This window comes from Littorina saxatilis, linkage group LG17 (assembly GCF_037325665.1).
Source record: "Littorina saxatilis isolate snail1 linkage group LG17, US_GU_Lsax_2.0, whole genome shotgun sequence".
Lineage (NCBI taxonomy): Eukaryota > Metazoa > Mollusca > Gastropoda > Littorinimorpha > Littorinidae > Littorina > Littorina saxatilis.
This window is the reverse complement of record NC_090261.1, coordinates 41,572,522-41,586,489: the sequence shown is the minus strand read 5'-3', so window position 1 is coordinate 41,586,489 and position 13,968 is coordinate 41,572,522. Positions and strand designations below refer to the sequence as shown.

The window sequence follows — 13,968 nt, the reverse complement described above, 5'->3', positions numbered from 1 at the left end:
GTGTGTGTGTGTATGTGTTTGAGTATCTGTCTGGGTGGCTGGCTTGCTGGCTGGCTGGCTGGCTGTCTGTCCGTTGGTCTTTCTGTCTGAATATCTGTCAAATCGACCTCTAAACCCTTGGACGTGTTTGTCGGTGGCAAACATTTTTTTGTTGTTGTCCGCATCGGATGTCACTAGGCATAGGTCTAAGAAGTGGAATGAGAAGGAGTTCAGTCTGCTGGTAATTGCAACATATAGCTTCAGAGTCTGTATACACTACTTAGACCTTGACTACAGGAAACATTTAGTCAAAAATTCAATTAATAAAATCATAACATACAAAGTAAAACAATTAAGCTAATAATTTTCAGGGGAGACCATCATTTTGCTCCAATTTAAAGGGCAATTTACAACGGTTGTTTCCCTTGTCTGAGTGTTGATGTTTTTTACTGAGAGCAAAAATCGTACCTGATACATAACGTGGCAGTCAACGGGTTAACCTTTGCAAACGCATATAGGGCTACATAACCACTGTGCAAACTGTACACAAATTGTTTGTGTTTCTGCAAGAATCTAGACAGACAGACGAATAGACAGATGAAAGGATACACAAATACACGAAAGAGACAAACACACTAACATACTTTGTCCGTCGGTCGGTCTGTCTGTCTGTCTGTCTGTCTGTCTGTCTGTCTGTCTGTCTGTCACACACACACACACACACACACACACACACACACACACACACACTCATCCACACACACATCCACACACACACACACACACACACACACACACACACACACACACACACACACACACACACACTCACACACACTTAAATATCCACAGTACTTTACATTCCTTGTTCTTACACAACTTGGTGTCGAAAGTGTAGTCGAAACAGTGTAAGAACATGAACATAAAATATTTTCTATGGACAGCCAATATCGCTTTTCACGCTTTTACACAGTTCTAACACAGTGGTTAATTAATTATTATCAGCACGACTGTTGGAATCCCTGCGATGATCATGGGAGCATCGTAAAACACTAGAAAGAGCAATAATGAAAAACAAACTAAGTAGCACACAAAAGTTTACGCACATTATACACATCTAACGGTTATACAGAATTCTCAAATAATTATGTATTATTACATGTAGCAGTTGTAGCGGGAATCCTAGACATGCTTCTTGGAACAAAGCAGAAAAAAAGTAGAAAATTGCAAAGCAAAGAAACGAACAGAACTACCAAACAAAGACGCAGTTATACCAATTTAGCTATTAAGAGGTTGCGAGTAAAACGACCGAAAACTCAATACGGACCCAAAACAAAGATGAATATATCTTTCTCATCTTTGATTGCCATTGCAACAACCTCACCACGGAACGGCCCCACACGGGGAACAAAATAGGTATCACGGGCAATCTGAGACAAAAAACATTATGTCAACTTTGTCTCGTTTCCGTACAGAGTATTTGGTCGTTCTCTCTGCAACCTCTGTACAGGATGACCCCCAAAAATGCCGCCCACAAAAATGCTAATAACTTCTACATATGTTGATCGTATAACATCATGATAACTGTCCTTCAACTTCGGCTTATGCATTACCATTGCACCAAGTAGCAATTGTGTAGAGTAAATAGTCTGATTTTGGGTCAAATTTCAAAAAAGGTTTCCAATTTCGGGGGTTGACTCAACAGAACGAGGTTTGGAATTGAGCGGTGGCCAAAATAAGCCGATTTAAGCTCGCAAGATTGTTACCTCTGGGGTTATTTGAATGAACTAATACACCATAACCAACATTAGACAGACAGTGACTTTAATACAGCAATTACAGACAGGATCAGGACATTTTTCATGGGGGAATGCGTTCATGTCATGACAGAGTTCTGCATGATCGAACGTGTAGGAAAGACCTGTACGTGTACGTGTAGATATTGCGTCACCCGTGACTCACTTTTTCTCTCCAATGTTCCAAATCATCCGTTGTCTTGCTTCAACCAAGACTGCAGATCTTGGCAAACGCGTGACGTAAAAACTAGATTTGATGACGTTACTCGTACACGTTCCCGTAAACGTGCTGAAAAGTGCCACATCTAGATCTTGCTATTGATGAATTTTGCGCGCCATTGCGTAAGTGTAACTTTACATCAGAGGGGATCATTTTTCCAGTCATTTGAGTTTAGCGAATATCTTCATAGTTGTTGTGCATGAACTTCAGTTTGTTCACGACCATTCCACAAAGTGTCCAGTCTGTAGGTAAAATAGTCCGACTTTTTCAGTCTCTCCAAAATGTGTTCCAAATTACACCTCCGAAATTGTCAATGACACCAACGATATCATGTCTATGGATTGCCTTGAACCTCCCCAGCCAGCAAGACATTAGCGGCCGATAATCGGCCGAACACCCTTCAAAAAGTCGGGCCGGTGACGTCAAAACATACGACGCGGGTGTTGGCCCGACTAACTTTTGCAAAGAGGCAACGAGGCGGCCGATAGGCGGCCGAACACCTGCACTATGGCGGCACGCATCCGGTCCGATGTTAATCGGCCCGATGACTTGTTTGACCTGCGGTCCGACACTTTATGCCGACATCGGGAAGATATCGATTTCAGCGGGAAGACATCGGGACGATGTCGGCATAAGGTGTCGGGCCGCAGGTCCAACAAGCCATCGGGCCGATTAACATCGGACCGGATGCGTGCCGCCATAGTACAGGTGTTCGGCCGCCTGTCGGCCTCCTCGTTGCCTCTTTGCAAAAGTTAGTCGGGCCAACACCCGCGTCGTATCTTTTGACGTCACCTGCCCGACTTTTTGAAGGGTGGTCGGCCGACTATCGGCCGCTAATGTCTAGCTGGCTGGGTGCAGCTACAGATACAGCAGTATGTACCACCACCACCCCCCCCCCCCCCCAAGTGTAACAGTGCAAAATTCACTTGCAGCTACAGCAGTATAACCCCCCTCCCCCCAGTGTTACAGTGGAAAACAAACCTACAGATACAGCAGTGTGTACAACCCCCCCCCCCCCCCCCCAGTGTAACAGTGCAAAACACATCAGCTACAGATACAGCAGTATGTAGAACCCCCCGCCCCTACCGCCCTCACTGTAACAGTACAACCACAACCATTTGTTGTAACAGTACAAAACACACCTACAGCTACAGATACAGCCGTATACACCCCCCCCCTCAGTATTACAGTATAAAACACACCTACAGCAACAGATTCAGCAGTATATACAACCCCCCCAAGTGTAACAGTGCACAAATTACTTACAGCTACAGCTACAGCAGTATGTACACCTCCCCTCCCCCTTAGTAACAGTGCAAAACACACCTACAGCTACAGCAGTATGTACAACCCCCCCCCCCCCCACCACGGTAACAGTACAAAACTCATTTACAGCTACAGATTCAGAATTATGTACATCCCCCTCCCCCCGCTGCCACCACTGTAACAGTACAAAACATACCTACAGTTTCAGATACAGCAGTATGTACAACACTCAACCGCCTTCCCCCGTGTAGAGTGCAAAACACACCTAGACCTACAGATACAGCAGTATGATCAACCCCCCCCCCCCCCTCCCCGCCTACTGTAACAGTACATAACACACCTACAGCTACATCAGTATGTACAAACCGCCCCCCCCCCCCCCCCAAGTGTAACAGTACAAAACACGCCTACAGCTACAGATAGATCAGTATGTACCCCCCCCCCCCTCCCAAGTGTTACAATGCAATACCTACAGCTACAGATACATCAGTATGTACACCCCACCCCCCAAGTGTAACAGTGCAAACCACACTTACAGCTACAGATTCAGCAGTATGTACTCCACCCCCCCACCCCCCCCTGTAACAGTGCAAAAATCACTAACAGCTACAGCAGTATACCCCCCCTCCCCGTACAGCTACAGCAGTATAAACAAGAAGGGCAAAGCCCATACGACTCACATGCTTGACCTTTACATGACCTTGGCCTTCAGGGTCAAGGTCAAACAACTAAACCTAGCAATGACATCATATACTAAGAACTGCTTTACACATTTTTTCTACCAAAATACATGTGACCTTGACCCAAGGTCAAGGTCATCCAAGGTCATGCAACACAAAGCTGTTAATTCAAGACATAGGAAGTACAATGGTGCTTATTGGCTCTTTCTACCATGAGATTATGGTCACTTTTAGTGGTTCACTACCTTATTTTGGTCACATTTCATAAGGGTCAAAGTGACCTTGACCTTGACCATATGTGACCAAATGTGTCTCATGATGAAAGCATAACATGTGCCCCACATAATTTTTAAGTTTGAAACAGTTATCTTCCATAGTTCAGGGTCAAGGTCACTTCAAAATATGTATACAATCCAACTTTGAAGAGCTCCTGTGACCTTGACCTTGAAGCAAGGTAAACCAAACTGGTATCAAAAGATGGGGCTTACTTTGCCCTATATATCATATATAGGTGAGGTATTCAATCTCAAAAACTTCAGAAAAAATGGGAAAAATGTGAAAAATAGCTGTTTTTTAGAACACATTTATGGCCCCTGCGACCTTGACCTTGAAGCAAGGTCAAGATGCTATGTATGTTTTTTGGGGCCTTGTCATCATACACCATCTTGCCAAATTTGGTACTGATAGACTGAATAGTGTCCAAGAAATATCCAACGTTAAAGTTTTCCGGACGTCCAGACGGACGGACGACTCGGGTGAGTACATAGACTCACTTTTGCTTCGCATGTGAGTCAAAAATCACTAACGGCTACAGCAGTATGAACCCCCCCTCCCCGTACAGCTACAGCAGTATATCATGCAGCTACAGATACAGCAGTATGTACCACCCCCCCCCCCCCCAAGTGTAACAGTGCAAAATTCACTTACAGCTACAGCAGTACAACCCCCCCCCCCTCCCCCCAGTGTTACAGTGGAAAACAAACCTACAGATACAGCAGTGTGTACAACCCTCCCCCAATCCAAGTGTAACAGTGTAAAAAACACCTACAGCTACAGCAGTATGTACACCCCCCCCCCCCCTCCCAACTGTAACAGCTCAAATCGCACCTACTGCTACAGATACAGCAGTGTGTTCAACCCCCCTCCCCCCCCCCCCCCCCCCGTGTAACAGTGCAAAACACACCTACAGCTACAGATTATGAGATACAGCAGTATGTACAACCCCCCCCCCCCCCCCCCCACTGCAACAGTACAGAACTCATTTACAGCTACAGATTCAGAATTTATGTACACCCCCCTCCCCCCGCTGCCACCAATGTAACAGTACAAAACTTCCCTACAGCAGTATGTACAACACTCCACCGCCTTCCCCCGTGTAGAGTGCAAAACACACTTAGAGCTACAGATACAGCAGTATGTTCAACCCCCCCCCCCCCCCCTGTGTGCAAAACACACCTACAGCTACATATACAGCAGTATGTTCAACCCCCCCTCCCCCCCTACTGTAACAGTACATAACACCTACAGCTACAGATACATCAGTATGTACAACCGCCCCCCCCCCCCCAAGTGTAACAGTACAAAACACACCTCCAGCTACAGATTCAGCAGTATGTACACCCCCCCCCCCCCCTCCCCAGTGTTACTGTGCAAAACACACCTACAGCTACAGATTCAGCAGTATGTACACCCCCCCCCCCCCCCAAGTGTGCATCAGTGCAAAACACACCACCAGCTACAGATAGATCAGTATGTACCCCCCCCCCCCCAAGTGTTACAATGCAATACACACACCTACAGCTACAGATACATCAGTATACATACACCCCACCCCCCAAGTGTAACAGTGCAAACCACACTTACAGCTACAGATTCAGCAGTATCATGAGTATGTACTCCACCCCCCCCCCCCCCCACTGTAACAGGACAAAACACCTACATCTACATATACAGCAGTATGTACCCCCCCCCCCCCCCCCACTGTATAACAGCAAAACTAACATTAAAGCAAGAAAAACCAAAATCACTTACTCGCTGGATCCGTCGGTTGTCCTCGAGTTGACGTTTAACAGCCTGAACACACCTGTAGGTTTCCATCCGTCCTTGGCTACACAATTTTAACTTGTCAACTATCACCGCCACCACGTGGTACTGGGACCAGCACTCAGATTGAGATCCCGAGGCGACATTCGTCTCGGATAACATATCATCAATGTGCTGTACAACATTCGCAAGAATGTCTCTTCTTTCGATATTAACTTGAACTAAGAAAACAAATAAACTTCGGTCACGCGGGAAAGTAGCAGCTAGCCGGCCATGTTCACACTCAATCTTGTTTGTACCGTAAGGAAAGCTATAAGAGTATTTCAAGTATATATGATGGCGTATTTTTAAAATGTAAAACTCATGGTTTGAGCTCATGCTGTATTTGATTGCAAATATACAAACAAAACTTACAATTAATTATCCTACTCCTATGTGAAAAAGTCAACAAATATGAATAATTTAGTTTCGCATTTGCAGAGTCATGTCACGCCGTTCCCGACGCTTGAACAGGGGACGTAACAAATGTTAAAATAATGATAATAAATTCAAGTTGTTATCTCCCGTAACTCTGCATATTTTTATCGACAGCAACATTGCGTCGGGCCGATGTCGGGGTTTATTACGTACATTTGCCGAGTTTTACACACAGGCAAACTATATCGGCGCGACAACGGACGTCGACACACGACATTTGACGACGTCACCCGACTGAAATCGTCAGTCGGCCGACGAAAGCTTGCTAGCTGGGTCGCTGTAACTGCTTTTTTCAGGTCAACGATTATCTGGGGGTTGAAGGGGGTGTTTTATTGTATACTCAGACATTCAAATGATTAAAATGGTAAACGTCTGAAGGATTTAAAATAGGTAAGTATTGCTACCGCTCAATCTCAAACCTCGTTCTGTTAAGTGGACCCCGAAATTCGGAAACTGTTTTTGAAATGTCACAAAAGCCAGACCATTTAATCTACAAAATTACCACTCGATCTGTGGAAAGGCCATGCATAGACTGAAGTTAATGTATACCAAATATGAAGCAATTTAATCAACAGGTGTAGAATTTATTAGCATTTAGTGTGGGTCACCCTTTACAGGTACTGTACATCAGCAGAAGCAACCCCTCCCACAACTTAACGAATACAAATTCAGGCACCACATGCTACCATTCGCAAATTGGCGGTGGTGAAAGAGTAAATGGGTGGCTGACCAAGCAGCTGCCTCAGGGAATCTTCATTGAGAAAGTGTCGTAGCTGAGGATCTCTGTTAAGCAGCCGTTCTACGTACAAAGAAAGGTTGGGTCCCAGAGGTTCTGGGGGTCGCGACGACACGGTTCTCGTGGGCAGTGACGCAAGCTCGGGAATTACGTTATTTCCCTGCGAGCCCGCATTCCTATCAGACCTCCTTTGAGAAGTTTGCTGACGCGGAAAGTTCCAGTTCTTGTAAGCCTCGACTCCCGCTAAGCCTCTGTCCGTCTCCCCGAACTTCTTGCCCAGAGAGTGGATCGTCAGGGACGTCACGTGGTACGTCTTCACGCCTCTGTTGTCACGCACCTTGGCGCCCTTGATGCCAGTGATGACGCACTCTCCCCCGGAGCTACTGTAACTTTCGTGAGCGAGGGCCAACAACGGGATCTGGTCATCGGCATCGAGAGGGAGAGTCGGACACCCCCCGATCTCCAATAGACCCATTATTGGATCTTGGAGTCGTGTCTGGATCGCCACTGTTGCCCCTTTGTAAAAATTCCCCCTGCATTTGCCTCCGTTCAGAATTTTCCAGCCTCGGCCAATTTTGTTGATGTTTGAGTGGTTAACCGGAACCAGTTTAATCCGGTTAGCAAGATCCGGGCACCTCTGAAGCACGGACTTGGCGAAGTTGTATTTATTGACTTCCGCGAAGACTTGTGCTGAGGGGTTGTCAACGCTGGTGGGGATTTTAACAACAGTCTTGAATTTGTCATACCTTTCCAGAAATAAAGAAAGGAAGAACAAATTAAAATAAACAAGTCGCGTAAGGCGAAAATACAACATTTAGTCAAGTAGCTGTCGAACTCACAGAATGAAACTGAACGCAATGCAACGCAGCAAGACTCGTAGCATCGTCAGTCCACCGCTCATGGCAAAGGCAGTGAAATTGACAAGAAGAGCGGGGTAGTACGGTAGTTGCGTTGAGAAGGATAGCACGCTTTTCTGTACCTCTCTTCGTTTTAACTTTCTGAGCGTGTATTTAATCCAAACATATCATATCTATATGTTTTTGGAATCAGGAACCGACAAGGAATAAGATGAAAGTGTTTTTAAATTGATTTCGAAAATTTAATTTTGATCATAATTTTTATATTTTTAATTTTCAGAGCTTGTTTTTAATCCAAATATAACATATTTATATGTTTTTGGAATCAGAAAATGATGGAGAATAAGATGAACGTAAATTTGGATCGTTTATAAAAAAAATATTATTTTTACAATTTTCAGATTTTTAATGACCAAAGTCATTAATTAATTTTTAAGCCACCAAACTGAAATGCAATACCGAAGTCCGGGCTTCGTCGGAGATTACTTGACCAAAATTTCAACCAATTTGGTTGAAAAATGAGAGCGTCAACTTTCACGAAAAGCCGGATATGACGTCATCAAAGACATTTATCAAAACAATGAAAAAAACGTCTGAGGATATCATACCCAGGAACTCTCATGTCAAATTTCATAAAGATCGGTCCAGTAGTTTAGTCTGAATCGCTCTACACACACAGACAGACAGACAGACAGACAGACACACATACACCACGACCCTCGTCTCGATTCCCCCCTAAACTTGACTAAATGTAACAAGTCGCGTAAGGCGAAAATACAATATTTAGTCAAGTAGCTGTCGAACTCACAGAATGAAACTGAACGCAATGCCATTTTTCAGCAAGACCGTATACTCGTAGCATCGTCAGTCCACCGCTCATGGCAAAGGCAGTGAAATTGACAAGAAGAGCGGGGTAGTAGTTGCGCTAAGAAGGATAGCACGCTTTTCTGTACCTCTCTTTGTTTTAACTTTCTGAGCGTGTTTTTAATCCAAACATATCATATCTATATGTTTTTGGAATCAGGAACCGACAAGGAATAAGATGAAAGTGTTTTTAAATTGATTTGGACAATTTAATTTTGATAATAATTTTTATATATTTAATTTTCAGAGCTTGTTTTTAATCCGAATATAACATAGTTATATGTTTTTGGAATCAGCAAATGATGGAGAATAAGATAAACGTAAATTTGGATCGTTTTATAAATTTTTATTTTTTTTTACAATTTTCAGATTTTTAATGACCAAAGTCATTAATTAATTTTTAAGCCACCAAGCTGAAATGCAATACCAAAGTCCGGGCTTCGTCGAAGATTACTTGACCAAAATTTCAACCAATTTGGTTGAAAAATGAGGGCGTGACAGTGCCGCCTCAACTTTCACGAAAAGCCGGATATGACGTCATCAAAGACATTTATCAAAACAATGAAAAAAACGTTCGGGGATTTCATACCCAGGAACTCTCATGTCAAATTTCATAAAGATCGGTCCAGTAGTTTAGTCTGAATCGCTCTACACACACACACACAGACAGACAAACACACACACACACACACACACACACACACACACACACACACACACACACACACGCACATACACCACGACCCTCGTTTCGATTCCCCCTCGATGTTAAAATGTTTAGTCAAAACTTGACTAAATATAAAAAGAAGTCGCGTGAAGCGATATCAAAGCATTTAGTCAGTCTGCCGAATACATAGAGACAGCGCTGACTCACTCATTTTTGTGACTGAAGCAAATAATATATATAATTTGCATGATTTCTTTATTCTTAACCACATTTTCAATTTCGCGGTCATCAAACCGTAGATGTGTTTAAAGTTTGAATGCTCAGGCTTCAAAAAGCTCAGAAAATCTCAACGTTAACTTTTTGGTTCACGGACGGACATCATTCTGTCCATACAGGCTGCTTATTACCAGATTCACTCATTACTCGGGTGAGCCAAAATTCATTTTCGAAAACAACAACAACACTAAAACAAGAAACAAGTCGCGTAAGGCGAAAATACAATATTTAGTCAAGTAGCTGTCGAACTCACAGAATGAAACTGAACGCAATGCCATTTTTCAGCAAGACCGTATACTCGTAGCATCGTCAGTCCACCGCTCATGGCAAAGGCAGTGAAATTGACAAGAAGAGCGGGGTAGTAGTTGCGCTAAGAAGGATAGCACGCTTTTCTGTACCTCTCTTTGTTTTAACTTTCTGAGCGTGTTTTTAATCCAAACATATCATATCTATATGTTTTTGGAATCAGGAACCGACAAGGAATAAGATGAAAGTGTTTTTAAATTGATTTGGACAATTTAATTTTGATAATAATTTTTATATATTTAATTTTCAGAGCTTGTTTTTAATCCGAATATAACATATTTATATGTTTTTGGAATCAGCAAATGATGGAGAATAAGATAAACGTAAATTTGGATCGTTTTATAAATTTTTATTTTTTTTTACAATTTTCAGATTTTTAATGACCAAAGTCATCAGTTAATTTTTAAGCCACCAAGCTGAAATGCAATACCGAAGTCCGGGCTTCGTCGAAGATTACTTGACCAAAATTTCAACCAATTTGGTTGAAAAATGAGGGCGTGACAGTGCCGCCTCAACTTTCACGAAAAGCCGGATATGACGTCATCAAAGACATTTATCAAAACAATGAAAAAAAACGTTCGGGGATTTCATACCCAGGAACTCTCATGTCAAATTTCATAAAGATCGGTCCAGTAGTTTAGTCTGAATCGCTCTACACACACACACACACACACACACACAGACAGACAGACACACACACGCACATACACCACGACCCTCGTTTCGATTCCCCCTCGATGTTAAAATATTTAGTCAAAACTTGACTAAATATAAAAAGAGAGCAGGTAATTAACATAAAAACACACAAATCAAACATAAACCAGTTTTATCCCATCGAAGCTGGAGGTATCCCACGAACGCTATACTGTAATTGACTTGAGAAATGTTCATACTGATAATAGCCTCTCTCTCTCTCTCTCTCTCTCTCTCTCTCTCTCTCTCTCTCTCTCTCTCTCTCTCTCTCTCCCTCTCTCTCTCTCTCTCTCTCTCTCTCTCTCTCTCTCTCTCTCTCTCTCTCTCTCTCTCTCTCTCTCTCTCTCTCTCTCTCTCTCTGTTGTTGTTGTACCTATTCAAATTGTTGATTTTTGCGCTGGAAATGTTTGTATGTATGAAAGAAAGAGAGAGAGGGAGAGAGAAAGAGAGAGAGAGAGAGGAGAAAGAGAAAGAGAGAGAGAGAGAGAGAGAGAGAGAGAGAGGAGAAAGAGAAAGAGAGAGAGAGAGAGAGAGAGAGAGAGAGAGAGAGAGTTTGTGCCGTGGAACGATAGAGCATGATTGAAAGCCGATAATGTATGTTAGCATGCACTGTAAACTTCTTGTCGTTGCACCTACCCATATTGTTAATTCATGCGCTGGATATGTCTTTAGGTTTAAGAGAGAGAGTGAGAGAGAGTGAGAGCGTGCGTGCGTTCGTGTGAGTATATGTTAGAGAGAAAGAGATAAAACCGGTTGATTGTCCATAAATAGAAACACACGGCATGTATTACTGACCCCCCCCCCCCCCTTCCCACACCCCGTTGAAATGAACCTTGTGTGTTTAATCAATAAAATGTCTTACGTCTTACGTCTTACGTCTTACGTCTCTCTCTCTCTCTCTCTCTCTCTCTCTCTCTCTCTCTCTCTCTCTCTCTCTCTCTCTCTCTCTCTCTCTCTCTCTCTCTCTCTCTCTCTCTCACAGAGACAGAAAGAGACCTAGAGAGACAGAGACAGAGAAACAGAATAAAACAAAGAAACACACACAAACCCATACCTTAATTATTTTGAGATGCTGTCAACAATGACCCCAATCATTTTTCAGACAAGCGATAGAACACAAATATATATGTACATATTTTAGAACCAACTCAGAATGAAAACTTTAAAATTTTTTTAATGTTTTAATCGTGTCTTTGTGTTATTAGAAATGCGATGTGGTGTCAAACAAAAAATGTCCATGTTTGTGTGAAATGAAAATGGACATTATATTAACGTGTTTGTATCTTTTCTTATCTTATCTTATCTGAACCAACTCAGAATGAAATATCCTACCTTGCCATGATGACCGCCTTGTGGACGCGCCATCGGGTACCTTTAATACTGGGACTGGACTCAAAGGAACACGCTCGCGCAAGATCATAGTTATTGCCGCGGACTGTGCCAGTGTGACTGTAACTGCACATTGTACGGGACCTGAAGGCTTGTCCGAGTTGGTGTGGATTCCTGCACGAATATTATTCAAAAGTGACCAAAAAGGATGATATTAGACAATGACAATGACAATGACAATTCTTTATCTCACGAGGGTAACAGAATAAGCATAGGTATACTTTTTTTATGCATCTGGCCCTCGCCCTAAAGAGGGACTATTTTGTATTAATAGAAAGGGGAGGGGGGAGGAGGTGAAAGAGGTGCAGGAGGAGAAGGAGGAGGTGGAGAAAGAGAAGGGAGGAGGAGAAGGCGGTGGCGGGTTAGATGGAGACGAAGAAGAAGGAGGAGGAGGACAAGAAAGAGGAGTAGAAGGAGGAGTAGAAAGAGGAGCAAGAGGGAGAAACAGGGGTAACGGAGAAGGGACAGAAGGAGAAGAAGGTTAAAGGGGGGGGGGGGAGGAGGAGTAGAAAGAGGAGCAAGAGGGAGAAACAGGTGTAAACGGAGAAGGGACAGAAGGAGAAGAAGGTTAAGGGGGAGGAGGAGGAGTAGAAAGAGGAGCAGGAGGGAGAAACAGGGGTAAACGGAGAAGGGACAGAAGGAGAAGAAGGTTAAGGGGGAGGAGGAAGAGAAGGGGGAAGAGGAAGACAACCAACAGAAGAAGGGGGATCAGAAGAAAAATGAAAAGGAGGAAGAGGAGGAGAAATCTAACGCACAGAACCAACCAACAGGTCTGAACCACTGCAACTGAAAGTTAGGCGCTTCTTCGTTTGTTTGTGTTGAAGCCCCGATTAGCGTAAAACAAAAATATTTCCCTCTTTAGCAGACTGCTACTGTTAACAATTGCTTTTTTGTGTATTTGTTTGTCTGTCTATGCACTTATGTTGGTTTTTTCTTCTTTTAAAAAAAAATCTGTGATGTGTGCAAAACTAAAGTCAATATTTATTTCAAAAAACCCCTAGGGTTACATGAATAAAATAAATAAAAATTGCAATAAACACGACAAAAAAGATATATGTAATAATGAGACACAACACTTCTAATTAACCGAGAATAAATCAAGCAAACACGATCTACTACATTGCATTGTAAAAACAATTAGCATGACTGGACACTGTAATTTATGCTCAAAAGGATTCTCACCTGGAAAACCAAAAGTGACCAAAATGGACCGACCGAGGAACACATTAACGCTATCCACAATGCGCGCTTGGACTGCCAACAGAAGGAACTGAACATAATTTCGCGTCAGACGGTTCCTCAAGCGAATGCTGCACACACGCCGACTGAAGCGGGATAAACTTGATTTTGTCGTATAACACACGCTTTCCACGCCCATCCTTCTCAATGAGTAGACCGAGTTGAGTCAGACTGAAACCAAAATTTGGGAATACCCGGCGAGAATTATCGTGGTGTGGAGTGTTGACACTCGCAACGAGTTCACAATGGTCATGTGCCTGCATGAACTAGACAAGACACGTAATTGTCACGTGAAAAGATTCACCTTGTATGTCTCACTCCTTCTCCTGTCCTTCTCCTTACCACCCCCTACCCAACTCGCCTGAACACACACACACACACACACACACGCACGCACGCACGCAGACACACACACACACAAACAAACACACACACACACACACAGACACAGAGAGAGACACAGACACACACACACACACA

At 43.3% G+C, this 13,968-nt stretch overlaps 1 protein-coding gene across 1 annotated transcript; it reads right to left on the bottom strand.

The window, feature by feature from the left end:
• Positions 1-5,967: 5,967 nt before the first annotated feature.
• On the bottom strand, positions 5,968-13,724 carry LOC138952900 (uncharacterized). Its single transcript, XM_070324649.1, has 3 exons — positions 13,432-13,724; positions 12,193-12,363; positions 5,968-7,943 (listed from the first exon to the last, which is right to left on the bottom strand). Exons 2-3 carry the CDS (start codon positions 12,321-12,323, stop codon positions 7,130-7,132), a joined length of 945 nt encoding a protein of 314 aa, XP_070180750.1. The 5' UTR covers positions 12,324-12,363; positions 13,432-13,724; the 3' UTR covers positions 5,968-7,129.
• Positions 13,725-13,968: the final 244 nt, after the last annotated feature.

Coding starts and splice junctions, on each gene's coding strand:
- LOC138952900 (XM_070324649.1), bottom strand. CDS start 12,323: ATGTGCAGTTACAGTCACACTGGCACAGTCCGCGGCAATAACTATGAT. Junction 7,944..12,192: donor AAGGCGGTCATCATGGCAAG/GTAGGATATTTC, acceptor ATTTCTGGAAAG/GTATGACAAATTCAAGACTG.